Here is a 20967-nt window from a genome sequence, read left to right as displayed (position 1 = left end):
ACGAAAAGTCTCCGATTGATAATTGGTCACGGATATATATGTACACGTATATTGCCAAGGTCGTGTTTTTGTTGCATACGAGTCTTAATATCCTTAAAAACTGATCATTTCACCGATTATGAGTTGCACGGTGAATACAACCATGGTTTCTGGTAAAACGATAGTTTTTCGGTTTTAGTATTCAGTAATTATTAATAGCAGCCGGTATGCAATTTATTATTTTAGCACTTGTTAGTATACGAATACAAAATAGCGATTGTTCGGTGTAACCGATTTGAAAACCGGTAACACCGTTATTCGTCCGTATAAGGCGCAAGTTGTAGATATTCCTACGCTAAAAATTGGAAGAAAATTATCATTATCACAGCCGCAGTGACCAGTAGTCAAGCCTCAGCAGAGTGAAAATGGTTTCAAGCATCGGCTACATTCACGTGAGATTTCATATTGAATATATAATATTTATAACGTAAAATAACTTATATTAATATTATACTATTATTAGTATTGTTATTATTATATTCATGTAACATAGTACGGTAATTTTTTTTTTCCATTAATTAGTGATTAATTTATTTGCTGTTTATACACAGACGAGACGTGATGCGGCGGTGTTGATATTGGTGGTAGTCAGTGGTGGACTGATCACGCAATCATTTGCAGACCATACGAAAGTCCAAGGTAAGAGACAGTTGGAAAATGAATGGGCGTCTACGTCGAAAAAAGACCACAAAGTAAGTATATAATAGAAAAGTGTTATACTAAAACTAAGCAAAATTATATTATATTATAAATTAATAAAAACACATTCGATCGCTTTAAGGGGCCAAATACGTACGAGTTTCGATACGACGTGGAAAATGCTCCCACGAACAACATACAGTACCGGATGGAAGAACGTCATCCCAACGGAAGTGTTGTGGGAAGTTATGGACAAGTCCAACCCGACGGTAAAATAAGAGTCGTGTCATACGTGGCGGACAAGGACGGTATTAAGTAAGTGAAATTGAAAATATTTTGAAAACTTCGAGTAATAGAACTAGAAGTATGCTGAACTATTATCAATCTATTATCTTTGACCTAAATATATGAAATATATTCTTATTGTTTGTCATAAAACAAGACTTAAACACTTATGAAAGTTTCTATCAATCAATCGAACTATTTTAGACAATAATAAGCAATAGGCATTAATCGATGATTAATAGTTGTAATTTGTGCTTAGTTTTCTAAAAATGTCTTTGTTTTTTGTTGAATGTAGAATTCTCATATTTCGTGAAGTAACTTTAATACATCCATTTTGTGTTTCATATTATTATATGAAACTAAAATTGAATGTTCAATGTAATTCATTTTGTTGGCTATAATAAATGTATTGAAGTCTTATGTTATTGGGTTTCTCTCGTAACTAAAAAAAAAAAAAACTTTAAATCTAACGAGTTTTGTTGTATTCCATTGACATTTATAACATTTATAACACGTTTATAAATTTAAAAAAAAAAAAAAAATCAATGATAAATGTACAATTCTATAACTTAAAAATATAAACAAATTAACTATTGAATAAAATATAAGGTTTTGGCCACTTAAAAATTATAACAATTAATAAATTGTTGAAACTACAGAACGTTAACAGTACTTTTTCAGCAATATTAACCCGTATTTCTTAAATAGATCAGAGTCTAAATAAAAAATAATCTTATCCAAACCATAACACACATAACTATATTTGAGTCACAATACTGAATATTAAATTTTAATGATTATCCAATTTTTCCTGATCTACGAGTACATTTACATAATTTATAAGAGTTATTGTGAATTTCATAGAAATAATGAAAATTAAATATTTTATTTAAAATTAGACAGTAAAAATGTTATAGTATTCATAGCAGTTAATGTGGTCTAATTTTAAGGCGATTAAAAAAAAAAAAAAATATGATTTTGTTTTGTTCATTGTTGCTAAAAAATTAAGTCTTGCAATAAAAAAATGTATTGTTTTCAGTCATTGTGTGAAAATAAAAAAAAATTAAACACATTTATAAATAACAAGGTTCTTGCGAGGGCAGATAAACCATATATATATATATATAGATTCACATAGAAAAAACACAAACATATTTTCAACTTCCAAATTTCAAAACATGAGACGAATGTGCAATACATTTTATTATTTATAAAATATATTTCATTTCCCGAAATTTACCTTGGAATTGAAACGTATGAGCAGTCGTATATCCTTGAAAAGTATCGAATCGATTTCACCCGCGCACGACAAATGTTGTGAAACATGGCTATACGTATATGTACATAAAACAGGTTAGGAATCCCTGTAAACACTTCTTCCGCGCTAAGTTTGGGTAAAAGGGACCAACACGGACCGTACGTTCTCGAGAACTGTTCGCGGCCGGACAATATTGATTCCCGGTAATTTTGCCACAGGACTTACGTTAAGGACGGCGGTGGTGGTGGCGGCAACGGAGGTGTCGATCAGTACGTGGCCGAAGGATCGAGTCTGGACCCAGTGCAACGCGTGACTTCGCAGATCATACAGACGGCCGTGAAGTCGCAACAGCAGCACAAGTCGCCATTGCACGACAAATATCAACGGCCAACGCCGAGCACGGCCGCGGCGGCCGGCCAGCGCGTGGACACGGCGCATGCGTACCACCAGCAGAGGACCAATCTGGACCCGGCCACATTCCGACCTGAAGACTCGCCTGGCTATCAAGAGACCAACCAGCCGTTCGTCGGCGACCAGCTCAAGGACAAGCTGCACACGTCGCATGCCGAGTACCAGGTCGTCCCTTCACAGCAACAACAACAGCAACAATTCGTGCAGAACGCTTCACCCCTAGCACCAGTGGTTCCGTACACCCTTCAAGGCCCTGCACCGCCACAGCAGCCGACTCACTACATGCTAAACGTGCCGCCCCTTCCATCCCTGGGTGACAACTCGCCGCTGCCGCTGCTGCCCGGCCAACAGCCCTTACCCATCACGCCTGACCAAGGGCCTATCATGATACAGCTCCAGCAGCCACCGCAGCCGGTCCACAACCATCAACAGCAGACCAACTATCAGTATCAGCCCGCGCAGATGCACCAGCAGCAGTTGCTCAGTCCCAGCCAAGTGCAACAGTACCAACAGCAGCCGGTCAGGGTTCAGCCACCCGCGAATTTGCCGCAACACCAACAGGCTGGCCGGTTGGTGCCCAATCAACTGCAGCAGGCCGTTCAGTATCAACCGCAACAGGCCAGAGTGGTCCAGCAACAGGTGTTGCCTCCTCAATACCAACAGTTGCAGCAACAACATTTGCAACAACAACAGCAGCTACTGCAACAGCTTCAACAACAGCAACAACAGAAATTACAGCAGCAACAACAGAAATCACAGCAGCAACAGCAGCAGCCACAGCAGCAGCAAAAACTTCCGTATCAACAGTCCGTGATGCAGCAGCCGTACGTGCAACAGGTCAACATACCGGCGCATCCGTCGCAGCTGCAAGTCAGAGGGAATGTGCAGCAGCACCATGCCGTGGTACCGATGCAGTACTTTCACCAGCCCAATCCGGCCACCACGATTGAGCAGTACCGGCAGCAGTTGCAGTTGCAAGCTGCCGAATCCCAAACGTTCCCGATCTTCATGTTGCCACCTCGTGATAGTGTTTTCAGTTTTCAAGGGAAACCTTTTCGGTTCTAACGAACGTTTTGTTACTGTCGTAAAACCACTACAGTATTAGTACAAGCGACTCGTTCGTTCGTAAACAGTTTTCTCATTGTCATATAGCATAAGAATATAATAGATACCCGTTGAACAACTTTTTTTTTTATTGAATACATTTTGTTTTCTATCTAGACTTATCGTATTATATGAAATGTTATTCACTGTTATTGAATAGATATTTATACTATTATTATTGTATTTATAACATTTTATACTCATATAGGTAGTAGTGTGACTTAACAATAAATAGTATATTATAATAAGACCAGTATAGATACTATTGACTTCTTGTAGAAAACCATGTGCGATTGAAATTAACGATATTACATATCGCCTGGTAAATTATTAATTTCTTAAGTTTCTTAAAAACGTTTCAATATTGAAAATAATCTTAAGTTTTTGTATGACATAAATGCATTATAACAAAGTTTGTATCAAATATTTTACAATCATGTATGTTTAAACAGTAAATAATCGACATTAGAGTTATCAATGTTTTATGAATAACATAATTTTATAAAATACTATCGTACGATAAAAAAATTTGTTATTTAATTAAGAATTATATATCATATGCTCCTAACTTGAAATTTCATATTAGACAAAAAATATCGTTTTTGTACCGAACACTTTGTAAAGACTGCATGAACCTGTATTAAGAGGATTTATTTTAAGAGTGAATATCCGGGAAGATATTAAAAAACAAAAAATTTGTCACCTGAAGTTCCTAAAAAATCGTTTTATAATTTTCGATAAGATCTGATTTATGAATACAATTTAAATCATTATGGATGCTGTTTCGACAACAAGTTTTCAAGAATATCATGCGAAACGTGTCAGTAAAACGTAAGACATTAATGCGCCAGTATCCTGTAGAGACTACGAGTCCCTGTATGTGAATATATGAATTAAACTCACGAATTTCATGCATCTTGACCATAATCGATAATCGATAATCGTATTTTATTGGAGCACATGGGAGTCGGACAAACGAACAACATGTACCAACAATATTATATTTAATGGACGGGTTCGGTTAAATTATATATGCGTAATTGATTTAACGTGACAGTGCGATGAAGAGAGGTTTGCTATAAAACGCGTCCCCGAGCGCGTTACGTCGTCTTAAATTCGAATACGTTCTTCGTCCGATCGTCTCCGAATCGTTAAGAAAAAAAAAACCGTTTTCGGATTCGGTCGCGGAAACCGTGTTTGCCGCGCGCCGAGAACGACTTGGGCGTGAACACCGTTTCCGTACGGACCGACTCGTCGTCGTTTCGGGATACGATTTGCTGCCGCCGGACGCGTCGTTTACGCGAGACGTAATCGATTCGATTTAAAACCAATTAATTTAATTAATTTTCTTTCTTTCTTTCTTTCTTTCGTCAACGAACTTGTGACATTTCCGAGCGTGTACGTGGTACTATCAATCGTTGCGCGATGTGTTCGGTGTTCCCGTGGAACACGGCGCAAGGCCGTGCTCAATCACGCATTGTTGAATTGTGTTTTTGGCCGTTTGCACAACCGTTCGGGACGCAGTGCCTCGGCCCGTGTATTGTTCCGATTAGCCATGGCGTGTGCGGCGACCGATCCGTTCACACTCAAAGAAGTTTCGACATCTCTTCTCGTTGTTCTCTCTCTCTCTTTCTCTCAGTCTGTATCTATCACTCTCTTTCCATTTAGCTCGTCGAACCTGTCATGCCGGATTTGCATTTGTCTGTCTCAATTTGGAAACCGTCCGGAGTTTTTCGGGTTAACAACGCGCTTTTCCAGCGACGACGCCGTTCCGGCGATCTTTGCCCGTCGGAGCGACGGAACGTAATGCGCATTTTCGAACGAAACGTAAACGCACCGGGCGGCAAAACGTTCTCGTTTTCCGGAAAACACATTCGCAGTCGCACCTATTAACACCGTGATTTCAAACGTCAACACGTCTGTGTTTCGTTTGCGTTTATTTGTCGACAGAAATATTTTTTTAGTTTTTTCTTCTGGTATTATTTATTTCCCATCAAGAAGACAATATCCGGTCAGTAAAATAAATGGACTCGATTCCAGATTTTTCAAATTAAAATTTAGGTACGCAATGAAAAATAAAATTTAAATCATACCACCTATTTCATGACAATATTTATCGTCGAATAACGACTACAAAGCTCAACACTAAAAACCGAACTGAAAACGAAATGTGTCCAACCAGGGCCGGCGTGATGGTTAGGCGATTCAGGCAGTCGCCATTATATAACTTTGTATTGAAATATTGATAATAATTATGGTCATTTCGTTTAGCCGTCTTTATATTAAAATAATATAAGTATATTTTAAGTATATTTACTATGGTGTAGCATAGAATGTTTTTACTTTATATGCTGCTATAATTTTCAAATGTTTGTTATCGTTCAACCAGGATCGCGTCGATCCGTTATAACTCGTGACTAAAAAATTAGACCATAGCAAATAATGTACAAGTTGAGCATAACACGAGTATAACATTTTTCCGTATTTCTGTTCACAAGCAACATTTTTTTCTAAGTATATTAATATTACGGCTTGTATGAAAAATGCGCCGGCTGGCATTCAAGCCTCGGGCGTCATTTAACCTCACGCCGGCCCTGTGTCCAGCTATCGTATTTTGTTTTTATTTATCGTCGTTTGTGTTGGAAAAATTTGATATTGACTCGGTTTGTGTTTTGTTTGCGAGTTTGTTTTATCATTTCAATATTAATCCGGCATAAGAAATCCTCTGTATAATATGCGATTGCCAATTGTTTATTTTTATTTTTATTTTATTTTACATATAAACGGGCATGCGCCCAAGTAAAATGGTACATATAACATGATAATATAATAATATTCTCAATACGACAAATTATTAGAAACAGTTTTAAATAATAATTGTAATCTCACAGTCTGATAAGTATTTTTCATCGTCTTCGTTGATAGATATTTATATTTTTACAAATGTAAAACTTGGTACCTAGATAATTTTCGTTACTCTATTATACAATTCGAATAAATTGTGAACCAATTTGATCGATCAGAATTAAATTACATATTGATTTATACCGCTGAAAAATGCTGAAATAATTCAATAAAATAAACCATCGGTTCTCAACCTTTTCGAGACTATTATCCACAAATCGGGTAAAATATTAGTAAATACTCCTTCTCAACAAAAAATCGTGTGTGGTCTAACGTATAATCCGAATTATCGAGTTATCAGTTATCGCAACCCAATTAGAACGATTCATGGAACCGCAATGATTGATATATCTATTATGAAAGAAACATTATATTTTTTTTTGTACTTATGTATATGGTTCATTTCACAGAACACCACAGATAATCGAGAGTATACTGTATAAATATTATTTAAAGGTAATTAAACAATAATAAAAATTATAATAAGAGGTACATAAGTATATAATAAAAAAAAATAATAATAATGAATCTGGTCTTTACCCCTTAAAGGTAATTTCCCATTGATTGGGAACCACTGCAATAAATTAATCTGCTGAAAACTGTATCGTAGCTATGAATATATATGTAAATATAATGTCACATGGAACAATCAAATTCATTATAAAACTAAAATAAACTATTTACATTGAATTCATAATCAAGCTTCGTTCAAAAACACTTTTAAATTGTAAACATTTAATTTTAGAAGACATCCTACAGAAAAACACATAATAAATTTAATCTTGCATTCAATCCATGATTTCTGTCTAGTCAAATTTTTATTATTAATCTTATTTGTATTCGAATTTATATAATAAGAAATGGAATATAATTCTGTAATAATTATTTTATAATTCATAATTTTAAAATATTAATTAATAATTAGTATGATTTAAGTTATTTAAATTGAACGTTTCAAAAATAATTTTTTTATCTTTAATACGAATATAATTGTATTTTTAATACTTAACAAAGTTTTCTTTAACCAATGTTATAAATGATATAATTAAAATATCTATTGAATTAATATCTGGAGTGGTAAAAAATGATACAAATGAATAACAATAATAATGTATATTATATCTATACCTCATTAACTATTGTACATGGTTGAATGGTTATGCTTGTCAATGTATAAAACCGTTTACTATATTTAATAAACAGTAGTTTTTCATCATTGCCAAGGGTTCATAGATTTTATTATGACTACTTAACAGATATTATTGAAAAATAAATGAGAAAATGACAATATATTTTTAAAGAAGGAAAATATATAGGCTGTTCAATTTTATCGAAGGTTGTGTTATTACAACATCAAGATTCATTATTTAAAAATATTTTATAAAATTAATTAAAATTGTAGCTTTGTTATACAAAAAATATAAAAAAAACGAATTAATTGATGAATCGCAAAATTTAATTTTTAAAATACTTTCAAGTAAGTTTATGAAGTATTTTAATAAAAAAAATCACGTAAAGTGAATTTTACGAATTTTTAAAGTCAATTTGTCAACTTTGTTTATTTCAAAATTAAATTTTATGAAACGTATTAACAAGATTAAATAAAAATGTAAATTTGTTCAAATTATTAATTTTACATTTTATCAAAATTAAATATTTTGTTAAACGTTTTCAAAGTTTTTTAAATTTATGTCTATTATATACATTTATTTATAACATTAAATTATGTAGGTCTTACCTTTTGTTCAATTTAAATTAATTTATGATTTTAAATTTTATAATATTTTGGTAAAACTATACCAATTTGAAATAACGAATGTATTACTAATGTACTTTTGCTTATATATTAATTTTAATATAAAAATACATATACGAATATTCAATGTTTTATTAACCCTTTGGTATTAAGATTAATAAATTAATAAAATAAAAATCGAATTAATAAAACTGAATTTTTTACATTTGATTTTTAAAAATGAAACACTAAAACAAATTAAATCAGTAATTTATAAAGTTATTTTTAGAATATTATTCTAAATTTAAGTTTTAAATAAAGTGAAGTTTTAAATGTAAATGTATTTAATGAGAAGTTGAATCTTATGCCATTGTGAATTCAAATTAAAGTAATTAAAATAATATTTCCAAACATAATATTGTATTTACACAATCAAATTTTGATGTGTCAATTTTTTTTTTTTTTTTTTATATTAGTCATTGAAACGAACAACTTGTTTTTGGTCATTATATTTTGTAACAAATGGTTTTATAAATCTTAATAATAATAGAGAGTACCTATATGCTTTATAGTTGGTATTCAGCTCTCATGTTTGAAAAAACTATTTTCCACTCTTAATATTGAATATCTATACTGTTATTCGAAAGTAATAAATAAAAGTATATAAATAATAACTTATTGTTAATAAAAAAAAAAAAAAATTAATTTAAAATATCGATTTAACGGTAACTGTTTTTTAACTGAGGTCGTATAAGCCGAACACTATGTTTTACATATCATATTGTATACCTTATATTATTTAAAAGAAACGCCCAAAATTAGTTTAGAAAAGTTCCACCACCAGAAAAATAAAAATTCCTCCTTTATAACCGATCGCGATAAAAATAATGACAATAATGAACACATCCTAAAGAGCGTTGTTTCGTCATTTAAACAAAATAATATGTGTTGTTGTTGTATTATGCAATGTTTGTGTGTTTGCAACACGAATTGAGCGAGAAGAAGTGGAAAAATACGTACGGAACGTATTTATATATAACGTTGATCGTAGAACGCGTACAATAGATACTCACCATCGACCGATCTAGAACGTGCGTAGTTCCACCAGTCCTCCATTATCTTCAGTGTTCGTTTTTAAACAAAAACAGCCAACATGCTATCAAAGGTAAAGCGATCAATGCATATCATAATTCTTTCTTTTTTTTTTCGTTCTCAATTTTGTTTTCGTTGCAATGCAATTACTGTATTTTTCTTAATAATTATGACGTATTATTTTTTTCATTTTCACTTCACAAAGGTTATTGTCGGTTCTTGCGTTCTGCTGTACGTCGGTTTGAGCACGGTGCGGTCGTATCCTCAAGGATACGGTGGCGGACACGATGACGAAGAGCACGTGGATTACTATGTGGGTATTATAATTGTTCGCGCCGAATTGTCCGATTACTGCTCATGCACAAAGTTCGATTGCGTCTACAATAAAATTAAAAACAATTTAAATATAAGTACAAGTAATTTGGTAGATTTTGCAGTAACACGATGCGTTGTGTTTCCAGGCCCATCCCAAGTATTCTTACAAGTACGGCGTACAAGATCCTCACACAGGTGATTACAAAACCGCGCATGAATACAGAGATGGCGATGTGGTAAAGGGATCGTACACCGTGCAAGAACCCGACGGTACCCTTAGAACCGTTGAGTACGTAGCGGACAAGGAAAACGGTTTCAACGCTGTCGTCCATAAATCCGGTCACGCCAACCATCCTGATCATTACGAACAATATTGATGTTTCTAAAGGTAAATCATAAACTATAGTATTAGTTCTGTTTCATTTTTCTGGTCGTTTCATTAAAACAGATTTTTTGAAAATTTGAGGATACACGTTTCCCTTATTATGTATAAAACAATTGGGCATATTTGTATTGAACGTTTTAAAATAATGGCATTAATATTTCAAATTGATTATAATAATTTATGTAACTTAATAAATTATATCTATCATTGTTATAATATTTGGAACATATTCGTATAATATACTATATACTAGCGTATATAATATATACGATATTTGCAAATCGAGATAGTAAAAAACAAATTTTTGATATTATAATTTAAAATCTTTATACTTTTTATTATTTCTAAATCGCTTACTTATAATTTTTTAATTAAATATTATTATAATTTTTTTTAAACTTTAAACACTTCGGTAAAATCATGAAATTCTGGTTCATTTTTCGATGTAAAATACTTACACTACATATGATAATTAGATTTTTTGTGAATAACTTAAAAATATATTTAAATAGAAACTAATTTAAAGGAATAATTGCACAACATGTATAATGCACTAAAAATTTGAGAAAGTTGAAAGGTTACATGGTAAATGGGTATCAAGTAAGGTAATATCACATTGCATTTATCACACAAAATTAAATAAACCACCAACATGGAAAATTGATAAATTGAAAATTCGGTACACATGTATGTACTTAAATTGCCTATGTGGCAAGCCGGTTTAAAAGTAGTCAACAATACACAAGAATTATTGAGCTATGTATCAAAATAACGACTATCATCTAAATTTCATAGGTAGTATTAAATATATTTTGTGCTTCGAAGTACTTTTCATAGTGTGTAATGTATTAGATCTTTGAATGACATAATCTATAAGTGAATATATTTATGTGTTACGTAAATATTACATTTTTTTGTAATGTTATAACACATTATGTATTTTTTTTGGTATTCAAGTTATTGAAATTGACTGATTATCATATTAAAAATTCTATTTGATATACTATGAAAGTATTAAAAAAAATGAAATTAGTTTATACTTCCACTACAAATACCATTTTTAGAACACAAATAAATGACCAATTATTTTAAAGACTTGAAGGATAATATATGATGTTATATTTATATATCTATGAATAGATAAATAAATAGATATGAATATATGTATCTATATACGAGTATGTATATGTACGTATGTTAATGTGTTAAATTATTATTATAAATTTAAAGATTGAAAATACATTTGTCAATCTCATTAAATTATAAACAAATTTGAAGTATGTAAATGACATTATAACTTATTGACAAACAATTGTATTGAAGAACTAGATAATATATAAAAAAAAATGTTAATCGAATTAAATGAAAAATCCATATTAAAATAAACCATTTTATAGACTTTATTTTCAGGTCATCTACTCCGAGGCAAGTTTGACTGCCAAATTCTACATTAATATTCCAACATCAATGGACACATGAAAGCAATAATCTAACAATCTAGTCCTTAACTTGTTCGACTTGTTTGTGTCAGAAAAACTTTCATATATTATATTATTATATCTTTATCTAATTATTACTATTTTTATAGTGACTATTACTATAAGTATTTTATTTTTATATTTTTTTATATTTGATATTCTTAGATATAATGACGATTTATTTAATACACTTTTATTGAACTACTGTATACCATGATTATAATGGTAATGTACCATACAATATGTATTTATATAATGGATGATTTATATTGAAACAAGTGTAATTAATATATATTTTATTATTTTATTACCATAAATATATAACATACTTATTTTCTCAGATTTTTTTTTATTTAAAGAATTCATGTGTGACCGTTTGTATTGAAAACTCGTCACGTTTATTTTAGAAAATTACTATTATTATATAAGTAAAATCAATAAACGTTCGAGAGAAAAATATGTGGCTATATCAAATTGTGTCTTCACGCATGACAGAAAATATAAATCGCATATAAATCGAAGACAGGTTGGATAAACTAATATTATAACGTTATGAAATAATCATATATTAAAAGAAAACACCGGGAAATATAAAAAAATAAAAAGACCTAGATATTATTAAAATTATATATGTATTGCATGTTATGTATCATTTTTTTTTTTTTTTTTTACTAATATGAAATATACCATAATGACCTTGCTTAATTTCATAATAGCATTGACATAATATTACAAAAATATTTCGTTCCCAACAATAAAATATTTTAACTCGTACGTTTATTATGTCACTACATCTATTCTTGTATTTTTTACACATAATTGGAATTAATTCTATACGTTTTTAATTAATTTAATATTGAATTATTGTTTACCTCTTACCACATACCAATTGTTAGATATACATAAATTAAAAAAAATATATATATAATTTTTACCAACTCATAACGACGACTTCTTGTTCATGAGGTGTAAGTATTACATATATTTATTCGATAACAAAATATGTGTACACTTTTGGTTAATCCCGTGTTTACTGAACTGAATAGTTAAAATTAACACAAAACTTTTACATGCTCAGCAAAAGCGGTGTCTTACAAATTAAGTGGGATCCGAAGCTCTAGCACCCATCGCACACTTATTTAGTCAGTGTTTAGGCTGAGGCTACCGAAACTCATATCCCTGGGCTCTAAGCTATGTTCAAGTTGGGAGAGCCACAGGAAATTTTCCATTTATTAAAAAAACACTGACTATATTTATATTTTTATATAAATAATATTTATGTCGAAAATAATTTGATTTAGAATACCAAAAAAAATTAATGACAGAGGTGGTGTTTATTTTCTTACATAAATAATCACTTATTAAAATTATATTAGGTGCTTAAAGTAATAATAAAGAGTAATAATAAATGGGTAAGAGTACTGGACGTTAGATCTAGCCCATTCCAGGCATCATTTGGTGTTCCACTGGGCGGTGATCTCTCTCCTATACTACTGTCTCAATTTATCAACAGTGTTCATCGTATTCTGCATCATTATCGTATTTTATGTTTTACTGATGAAATTTAACTATATGCGTGTGTATGCTTAATCGCAGATTATCTCTAGATTCAGACATTCAGATTAATGTTGATCGATTCTTGAAATGGTTTATCATTTTGGGTCTAACACTCAATCTGTACAAGTGCAAGTTCATAATTTTTTCTATGATTCTCTTCTCAATAGTTTATTGCCAATATTATAAATAAAATCAATGTTCCATGTGTGGCTAATGGCGTAATAATTAAACAATTTGTTAAAATACTAAAACATTTTTTTTTTTTTATAGTTTTCTCGAAATAAAAATTTTTGCACTTGACGAGCTTCTCAAATAATCGGTTCAATTGACTTTGGACTTAAGTTAAGTAGAAATTCCAACCTTCGTCTTCACATTGGTTACGTGAGTTTTGAAACCTTTAAATCTCTTGGTGTTATCTTTAGAATAACTAAAGACTTTCATTTTAGCATGTCTCTAAAATTACTATTCTATTCTCTCGGTGTATCTATTCTTGAATATGATGTAGTTGCCCGGGATCCATCCACACCTGTTGGCTCCAGGTAGCTTGAACGTGTTCAAACGGGGTTCCTCAGGTTTGTCAGTAATTATCTTAATTACTCCCCGTGAATCTCACGATTATTTTCTTGTCGCTGCGTTCCGCTTGGCCTATCATCTTTCGCCAAATGAAGATAGGCCGTTAGCGCTAGGTTCCTTGATAGATCGCTGAAAGGTACCGTAGACACATCTTTATTATTGTGGTTGTTGTCATTCAAATTACCCCAATGTGCAACTCTTTTTTCTACCACATTCTTTATATCCCGTGCCACCATGAACTATTTAATATTATTCTATATTTGTATTCAGCATATATCTTAACTTAATACTTGCATGTAAATGTACATAGAGCTTGTCCGTATAAAAATTAAAGTATAATAGATCAATTTTATCCTCCATATCTTAGATAAGTCTAAATGAATTGATGATCTAACCTAACTAATCATCAAATTAAGTTTCATTTTAAAGACAAATTCACGCGCGTTTAAAACATTTCACGCGTCAGATTCACCTATACATCGACGCAAGTCTTCATTGTCTTTAACGTATTCACATCAACATTTTGTCCTTCGTTGTCATGTAATACCAGCATAATATCACATTACATAGTGCTCACATATTTTATTTTTATTATTTATTATTTTTAACAGTAATAACTAATTTACATTAGAAATATAGTGGCTCATTTATAGTTCTTGGTTTCTGTGACGGTTTTCAAATGTTTTCTTAATGAATATAATATAAAAAGTACCAAGGTATTGGAAATTACTTCCATATATATAGTATGTCTATACTACTTAATAAGCTAAGTTTAATCACACCGTTAAGAAAGTATATAAAACATATTTTAATAAATAGTTGTTTCAGACACTTATGTCCATACTAAAATGTATTTTCAGTCTTAGGTTAATCTAAATCTATTCGTCGCTATTTGGTTTAAAAATGTATTTATAATAATAATATAAATACTTTTTATATTATTAAATTTTTTTTATCATAATATAATAATTATTTATATATTATTATATATTTATTATATATTATTTTATATTCATTATATATTTATATATTATTTAATAATGTATAGTAGATAAAAATTTGTGTTATTCATATACATCAAGTTCCAATCGTTACATATTTTAAAACTATTTTTAAACTAAAAATTATGCGAGATTGTGAACTGTGATAGGAGTTAATATACATAGGCAATTTATTAGACCGGAGGTTCCCAACCTTTTTTAACTCACGGCACCCTTTATCATTTTCTAAAAATTTGGAGGCCCTCTATAGTCTATGCCCTATACTCTATAGTATATACTTAATACGCAATACTAATATGTCGTATATTTAAATTTATATTTTTTAACTTCGGTTTTATTTAGCATTAATAAATAATAAAGATTAGATAAAGTCACAAGTATTTCACCGTTTGTAACTTTAAAACAGTTCACATCAAATCGATAGCAATCGAACCAGTATAAAAATTAAAATGGATTGAACATCTCAGTATTACTATGTAAAAATGATATGTATTAATAATTAATTCATTAAATTATATTATATATACCTAATTAATTATACACTATATGTTTTATACTATAAACATAGAGTATAGTCTGTTTTATTACTCACAGTGCTATATTTTTCATGAAGGCGTTTAAAAATAAATATATATTTCAAATATTTTTGCAGCACCCTAAATTTAATCTCGCAGTACCCTAGGGTGCCGTGGCACCCTAGTTAAGAACCTCTATATTAGACAATTGTTTTTATACACCTATTGCTGTAGCGTTGGACACATTTTAAAAGATAGTTTAAATGATTAAATTCTTTCCAGCAATTTCTGCTCAGATTAATTGAAAACGCTATTAGTTTTGAATGAAAGTATAACGAAAAGTAGCTGTTTTTTTAAAGTTATTTTTACTAACCGAACATAGTGAAATAAATATAATTTTAAATAAAAATTTTAATTTGACAACTTAATATGAAGTTCTTTTTTAACTGAATTTCATAATTTCAGTAAGAATTCGAATAACTATTTAGTTCAAAATTTATAAAATAACCTTATATTGAATGGGAATAATCACTTAAAAGATTTTTAGCAAATTCACCACCAAACTCTAATCCGTTTTCAAAGTAATATTTGTATACATGAATATTTGTAAAATACCCATGGCATGATTATAGTATGACAAGTAAAAAATGAAAGATATAATTATTTACATTTTATCATACAATTATATACTAATATCTTTATAGTGTTTTACTACTTACATAAAAATAATAATTGTATTATAAAATATTGAACTTATTATAATTTTATTCATAATGAAATCTTTGATAAGTTGAAAAAAATAATAAAAATAAATAGTACTTTAATTTACCTTATATTGATGACATATCAGCTGCCCATGAATATTGGTTGTAATAGCCAATTCAAAAAGTATAAATATGAAAATAATTACTAAAAAAAATGTTTAAAAATGATAGAAAGAATATTTAAAACCATAAATATAATACATTATATAAGTAGTAATAGCACCATTAAATTACATTCATTATAAATAATCAAATGAAATATACTGATACATTTTATATATATTAATACGATTAAAACCAAACTCACAATAAATTTAATAAATTCAATAAATACCACAACAAAAACTTAAATGATTATAAAATATAATTAAAATACTTATTATGGAGTAATATATAGGCAATTCATTTTACTTGATTGTAAATAGTAATGCATGAATATTTCTACAACTTTTTTTTTTTTTTAACATGAAGATGAAATTATTAAATAGTACACTTGTTAATAAAGAATTATTTTATAAGGTATAATCAACCGATTGATATTCAATAATTGAAATTTTTTTGTTTTCTTACCTTTTTTTTAAAATTATTGATAAAATAATTTTAATTTGACAACAAGTCTTGAAAATTAAATACAATGTTGTTTTTACATTATATTATTGGCGAAAGAAAAATAAATTAAGCTTAATACTGAAAAAAAAGAATAGAGTGTTTAAATACTCAATTTTTTCAAAATGATAAAAATCACAAAAATTCACTATATTGTTGTGGTCCAAAACATTTTCAGCTTTTATAAAGCTTAGAAATTGAATAAATGATTTTGTAAAAACAAAAAAAAAAACAAAATATTGGAATGTTACGAAAGCAAATTATTAATGATCTATAATACTAATTTTGAAAAAACCAAACATTTCAACAAATTTTCTTTAAATTATATTAGTTATTTAGTTAAACAAATTTTATAATTTCGAAATACATTTTGCCTGTTCTTGGATTTCTAGTTCTACAATTTTCTTTTTCAACGAAGAACGAACAATTTATGAAACAACTTTTTTTTAGAATATATATTAAACATAGATAATATAGTAGCTGAAAGGTAGTAGGGTAACGAACCACCTATCTATGATTTCATAGTCTATATTTATAACATAACAAACCTGAAATTGTTTAGCGACGAATTTCATATGAGTTAACGATTTATGTAACAATGTCATATTATGTTCAAATTTTGGTAGGTATCTAGAAGCAAACACTAGTTTAGAACAAATTATAAAATTATAAATTTTATAGTAAAAATATACGTTGTGTATGGTATGTAGATAATATTATTATTTTTAATAAATATATACAAAAACTGTCACCCTCATAAATTTTACAGGGAGGGCAATTTTCGTCTTCCCCTTTCACTTTAAATACACCCATGTCTGCACTAGAAATTTCGCTCTTCTTAAGTTCATATTTATTTTTATTTATTTTACCTAGACAATTTTTAATTTCCAACTAAATTAATTAATAATTATGTTGCCTAGAAACAAATAAAAAAAAACATAAAAGAATATCATGGTTTTAAATAAGCTTTTAAATTAAAAATGAATACAAAAATAAAATTATTTGTACTATTAACTCACTTAAATGTGTAAGATTAATTTAATGCTTCATAAACATAATATAATATCGTAAAAATATTGATCTTTTTTTTTATAAATTTATTTTCACGATTCAATTACGTGAGCCATTAGAATTTTGAAATGCAATTCGTTCCATGCATCGACAACGCATTCGAATGTGTACAATAAAGTGTACTTGGTAAATGGACTATAGTATACAAGCATAAAGAATCAATATCAATCTTGATGCTTTGTCTCGAGATTATCCATGTCCATATTAAATAATACACATAGTTAAATACATAACACATTTTAAAGCAGACAGATTTACAAAGAAAATGTTTATATCATTTGGCTAGTCATTCATGTATAACTAAAAAGAAATATTTTAAATATTTTTAATATATTATTTTTTTAAAGATAAAATAAATATAATAAAATACAAATTATAACAATGCAAAAATGAAAAATAATCCTAAATCATTAAGCTTGAAAATTAAACGTATATTTTAAGGAAAAAAAAATTTATTTGGACCATTTTTTTTTAATAAATTATAAAATATTTTTATAAATTAAATATATGTGAATTAAATGCTTTTCTACTAAACTTATGATAAAATAATTGATTAAAAACTAATTTTAGTTGTGTCAAAGTTAATTTTTATTAAATTAATCATTCTCCTCTTAATATATTGTACATTTGTATTTGAATAATACGGTACTCTATTAAAAACAAATATTACAACATATTAAAAAAAATATAAAAATAATTTATTGTTAGAATATATTAATTTTATAATGAATGGAGTTATAGGGGTATTTTTTTTACCATTTTAAATTATTACTCAATATTACTGATATCAGCTACTATATTGTTTATTGCATATACATATAATATTAATATTATTTTGGATTTTATGCTAAATTACTTTTTTTAAATCAATTGTTAAATATTTAACAAAAACAAATATAATGAATTGTTAAATTCCTAAAAGTACGCATAGGAATTTTTTTTTAAATTAAAAATATGTACAAAAAAAAAAGTAATAGAAAAATTAAAAATAAATTTTACAGTTATTAAATTTTATTAAAAACATTTATAAATGTATGATATTTTAAGTAATCGATTAGTTATATTTTAGACTATTGTGTATATTCATTAGTTTTGTTCTCATTTTAAGAAATATTAATAAGTGATAAACTATAATCTAACAATACATTCTATAGATGATATAGATGTATATTGTACAGTATCGATAAATCAGTATTATAATATTGACTAATATTTATTATTATTATTATTTTTTTTTTTTTGGCGTGTGATAAAATCATAAAAAAGAGTTCAAGGAAATGTATTATAATACATTCAATCTGTAGAGTTCTAATTTATTTTGATTGTGATACATTTCAAAAGATAGCCAAACAAAAGTGTAACACGAAGTATAAGCGAGATGTATACTAAGATGGTATGATAAAAATTTAAAATAAAACATGATTTTTAAATCTGTATAACGTTTATATTAAACACTTTTTTTATAATATCTTATGACTAATTATAATATTTCTATATATTAACACTGAAAAACAAATTATTTGTTTATGCTTATGTTTTGATCATAATTTCGTATGTATCTAATAGATTTGATATTAAAAATCTCCAAGATGTCATAAAAATATATTATAACTAATGTTTTATACCTAATAGTTTAGAATCAAAAATAATTTCGTAGAACAGTAAATTGACCAAACTTCATGAAACATAGAAAAATTTATCTCTTTGGCCTCATATCTTGAATATGCCAAAAAAAATTAAGATAGCAATAAGAGGCTCCGAACTAGCCATCCTGTTAAAATTAAATAAAAAAAAAACCAGAAATTAGTTAAAAATACGTAATACATAGATGATATGACTTAGTTTTGTTAGTAAATATCGTGTACGTTTAAAACGTTCAATACCAAATTTGTTCAAATCGTAAGTCAAAGAAATATTCAAATTGTTATATTCAGAGATTATTTTTAACATTTCACATCATTTATATAACTTATTCCTTATAATTTTCGGGTTTTATAGAAGTCGTACTACCACATATTTTTTTCACTCCTATGACACCGCTACGTTATCATGGTGAGGAATTATTGTAGTATTACACTCTTTGCATTCTAATGATTTACCAAATAAAACACTTGATTCAAGAATTTTGTATACAAAATTATGTAATATGAGTAAAAAATGAAATAACTTTTAATACTCAATAATTAAAAAAAACTAAATAAACCTGAATATATAACCTGAATTTTAACAATGCAAAAAAAAAAATCCGATATTAGATGTCTCATTTTAATTATTAATCATGATTTGTAAATTGTTCATATTAATAATCAAAAAGGTCTACCCAATGTAAAAATATAATATCAGAACGTATCTCATCAATATATTCTATATATTACTATCCTACATAATATATACGTATTTTGCTCATATATATATATATATGTATTTAAAACATTTATTACTAAATTATTTATAGATCATAATTAATAAATATAACAGATTTATACATTGTCTATGTTATCTTGATAGTTTTATCATGCATAAACTAACCTAACATAGGCATACATTTATTACTATATAGTATAATATATATTATCATATTCATGTATACATATTTGCAATACAAATACACAAATGGACAAAAAAATCCATTCATTCCTATTTCAAAAGAGTGGAAAGTAGACCATATTATTTGTTATGGATTACTATAACAAATAAATATATGGCGCCTTAATTCAACAATATTCAATAAAAGTGGTGCAAGTTCAAACAGAATGAATAAATAGCATTTTAAAAGTTAGTAAGAGAAATAATGACTATGAGTTTTAATTATACAGTTAATTAAATTATCATACTCGAATGCTTCGACGTATGGACGGACGTATCGTACAAAATCAATACTTACGTATCAAAATAATAATTATTTTTAAACATAATCATACATGATAATTAAGTACCATAACAAGACAACATGTTATCATAGTACAATAATATTTACGTGTGCTAAACGTGAATTTAAACTAATACACCCCCAGTGAAATTTTAGCGTCAATAACTAATTAATTAATTAATTAAAATATGGCTCACATGTTGATTAGTATAATAATCTTAAATAATGTGTCTATTAATTTACAAATTTAAACTTGATTTTATTTGTTTAGTAATTTTAAATGTTGTGATACTTCTTAACACCTAAAACAAAAAAAAAAAAGTCTCCAAGTATTATAAAATGTAAGCTATTTACAATTATTCATTT

The 20967-nt window shown here is 28.2% G+C and overlaps 2 protein-coding genes across 3 annotated transcripts; both read left to right on the top strand.

Annotated features, from left to right (window-relative positions):
* The first annotated feature begins 116 nt into the window (after positions 1 to 116).
* LOC112693947 (putative mediator of RNA polymerase II transcription subunit 12) lies at positions 117 to 4217 on the top strand. Its single transcript, XM_025569226.1, has 4 exons — positions 117 to 431; positions 591 to 731; positions 821 to 993; positions 2440 to 4217. The coding sequence occupies exons 1-4, from the start codon at positions 405 to 407 to the stop codon at positions 3695 to 3697; spliced, it is 1599 nt and encodes a 532-aa protein (XP_025425011.1). The 5' UTR covers positions 117 to 404; the 3' UTR covers positions 3698 to 4217.
* A 5211-nt stretch (positions 4218 to 9428) lies between these two features.
* Positions 9429 to 11759, top strand: LOC112693937 (cuticle protein 19-like). Of its 2 annotated transcripts, none has more exons than XM_025569215.1 (4): positions 9429 to 9540; positions 9673 to 9780; positions 9929 to 10170; positions 11578 to 11759. In XM_025569215.1, the coding sequence occupies exons 1-3, from the start codon at positions 9529 to 9531 to the stop codon at positions 10157 to 10159; spliced, it is 351 nt and encodes a 116-aa protein (XP_025425000.1). In that variant the 5' UTR covers positions 9429 to 9528; the 3' UTR covers positions 10160 to 10170; positions 11578 to 11759. The 2 variants fall into 2 exon arrangements, with proteins under 2 accessions (XP_025425000.1, XP_025424998.1); XM_025569213.1 differs by having other exon boundaries at positions 11565 to 11754.
* The last annotated feature ends 9208 nt before the right edge of the window (positions 11760 to 20967 follow it).

The sequence above is a fragment of the Sipha flava genome, unplaced genomic scaffold, assembly GCF_003268045.1.
Source record: "Sipha flava isolate LNK unplaced genomic scaffold, YSA_version1 120_pilon_pilon, whole genome shotgun sequence".
NCBI classification, from domain to species: Eukaryota; Metazoa; Arthropoda; class Insecta; order Hemiptera; family Aphididae; genus Sipha; species Sipha flava.
The sequence above is the reverse complement of the archived record's forward strand: the minus strand, read 5'-3'. Positions and strand labels throughout refer to the sequence as shown.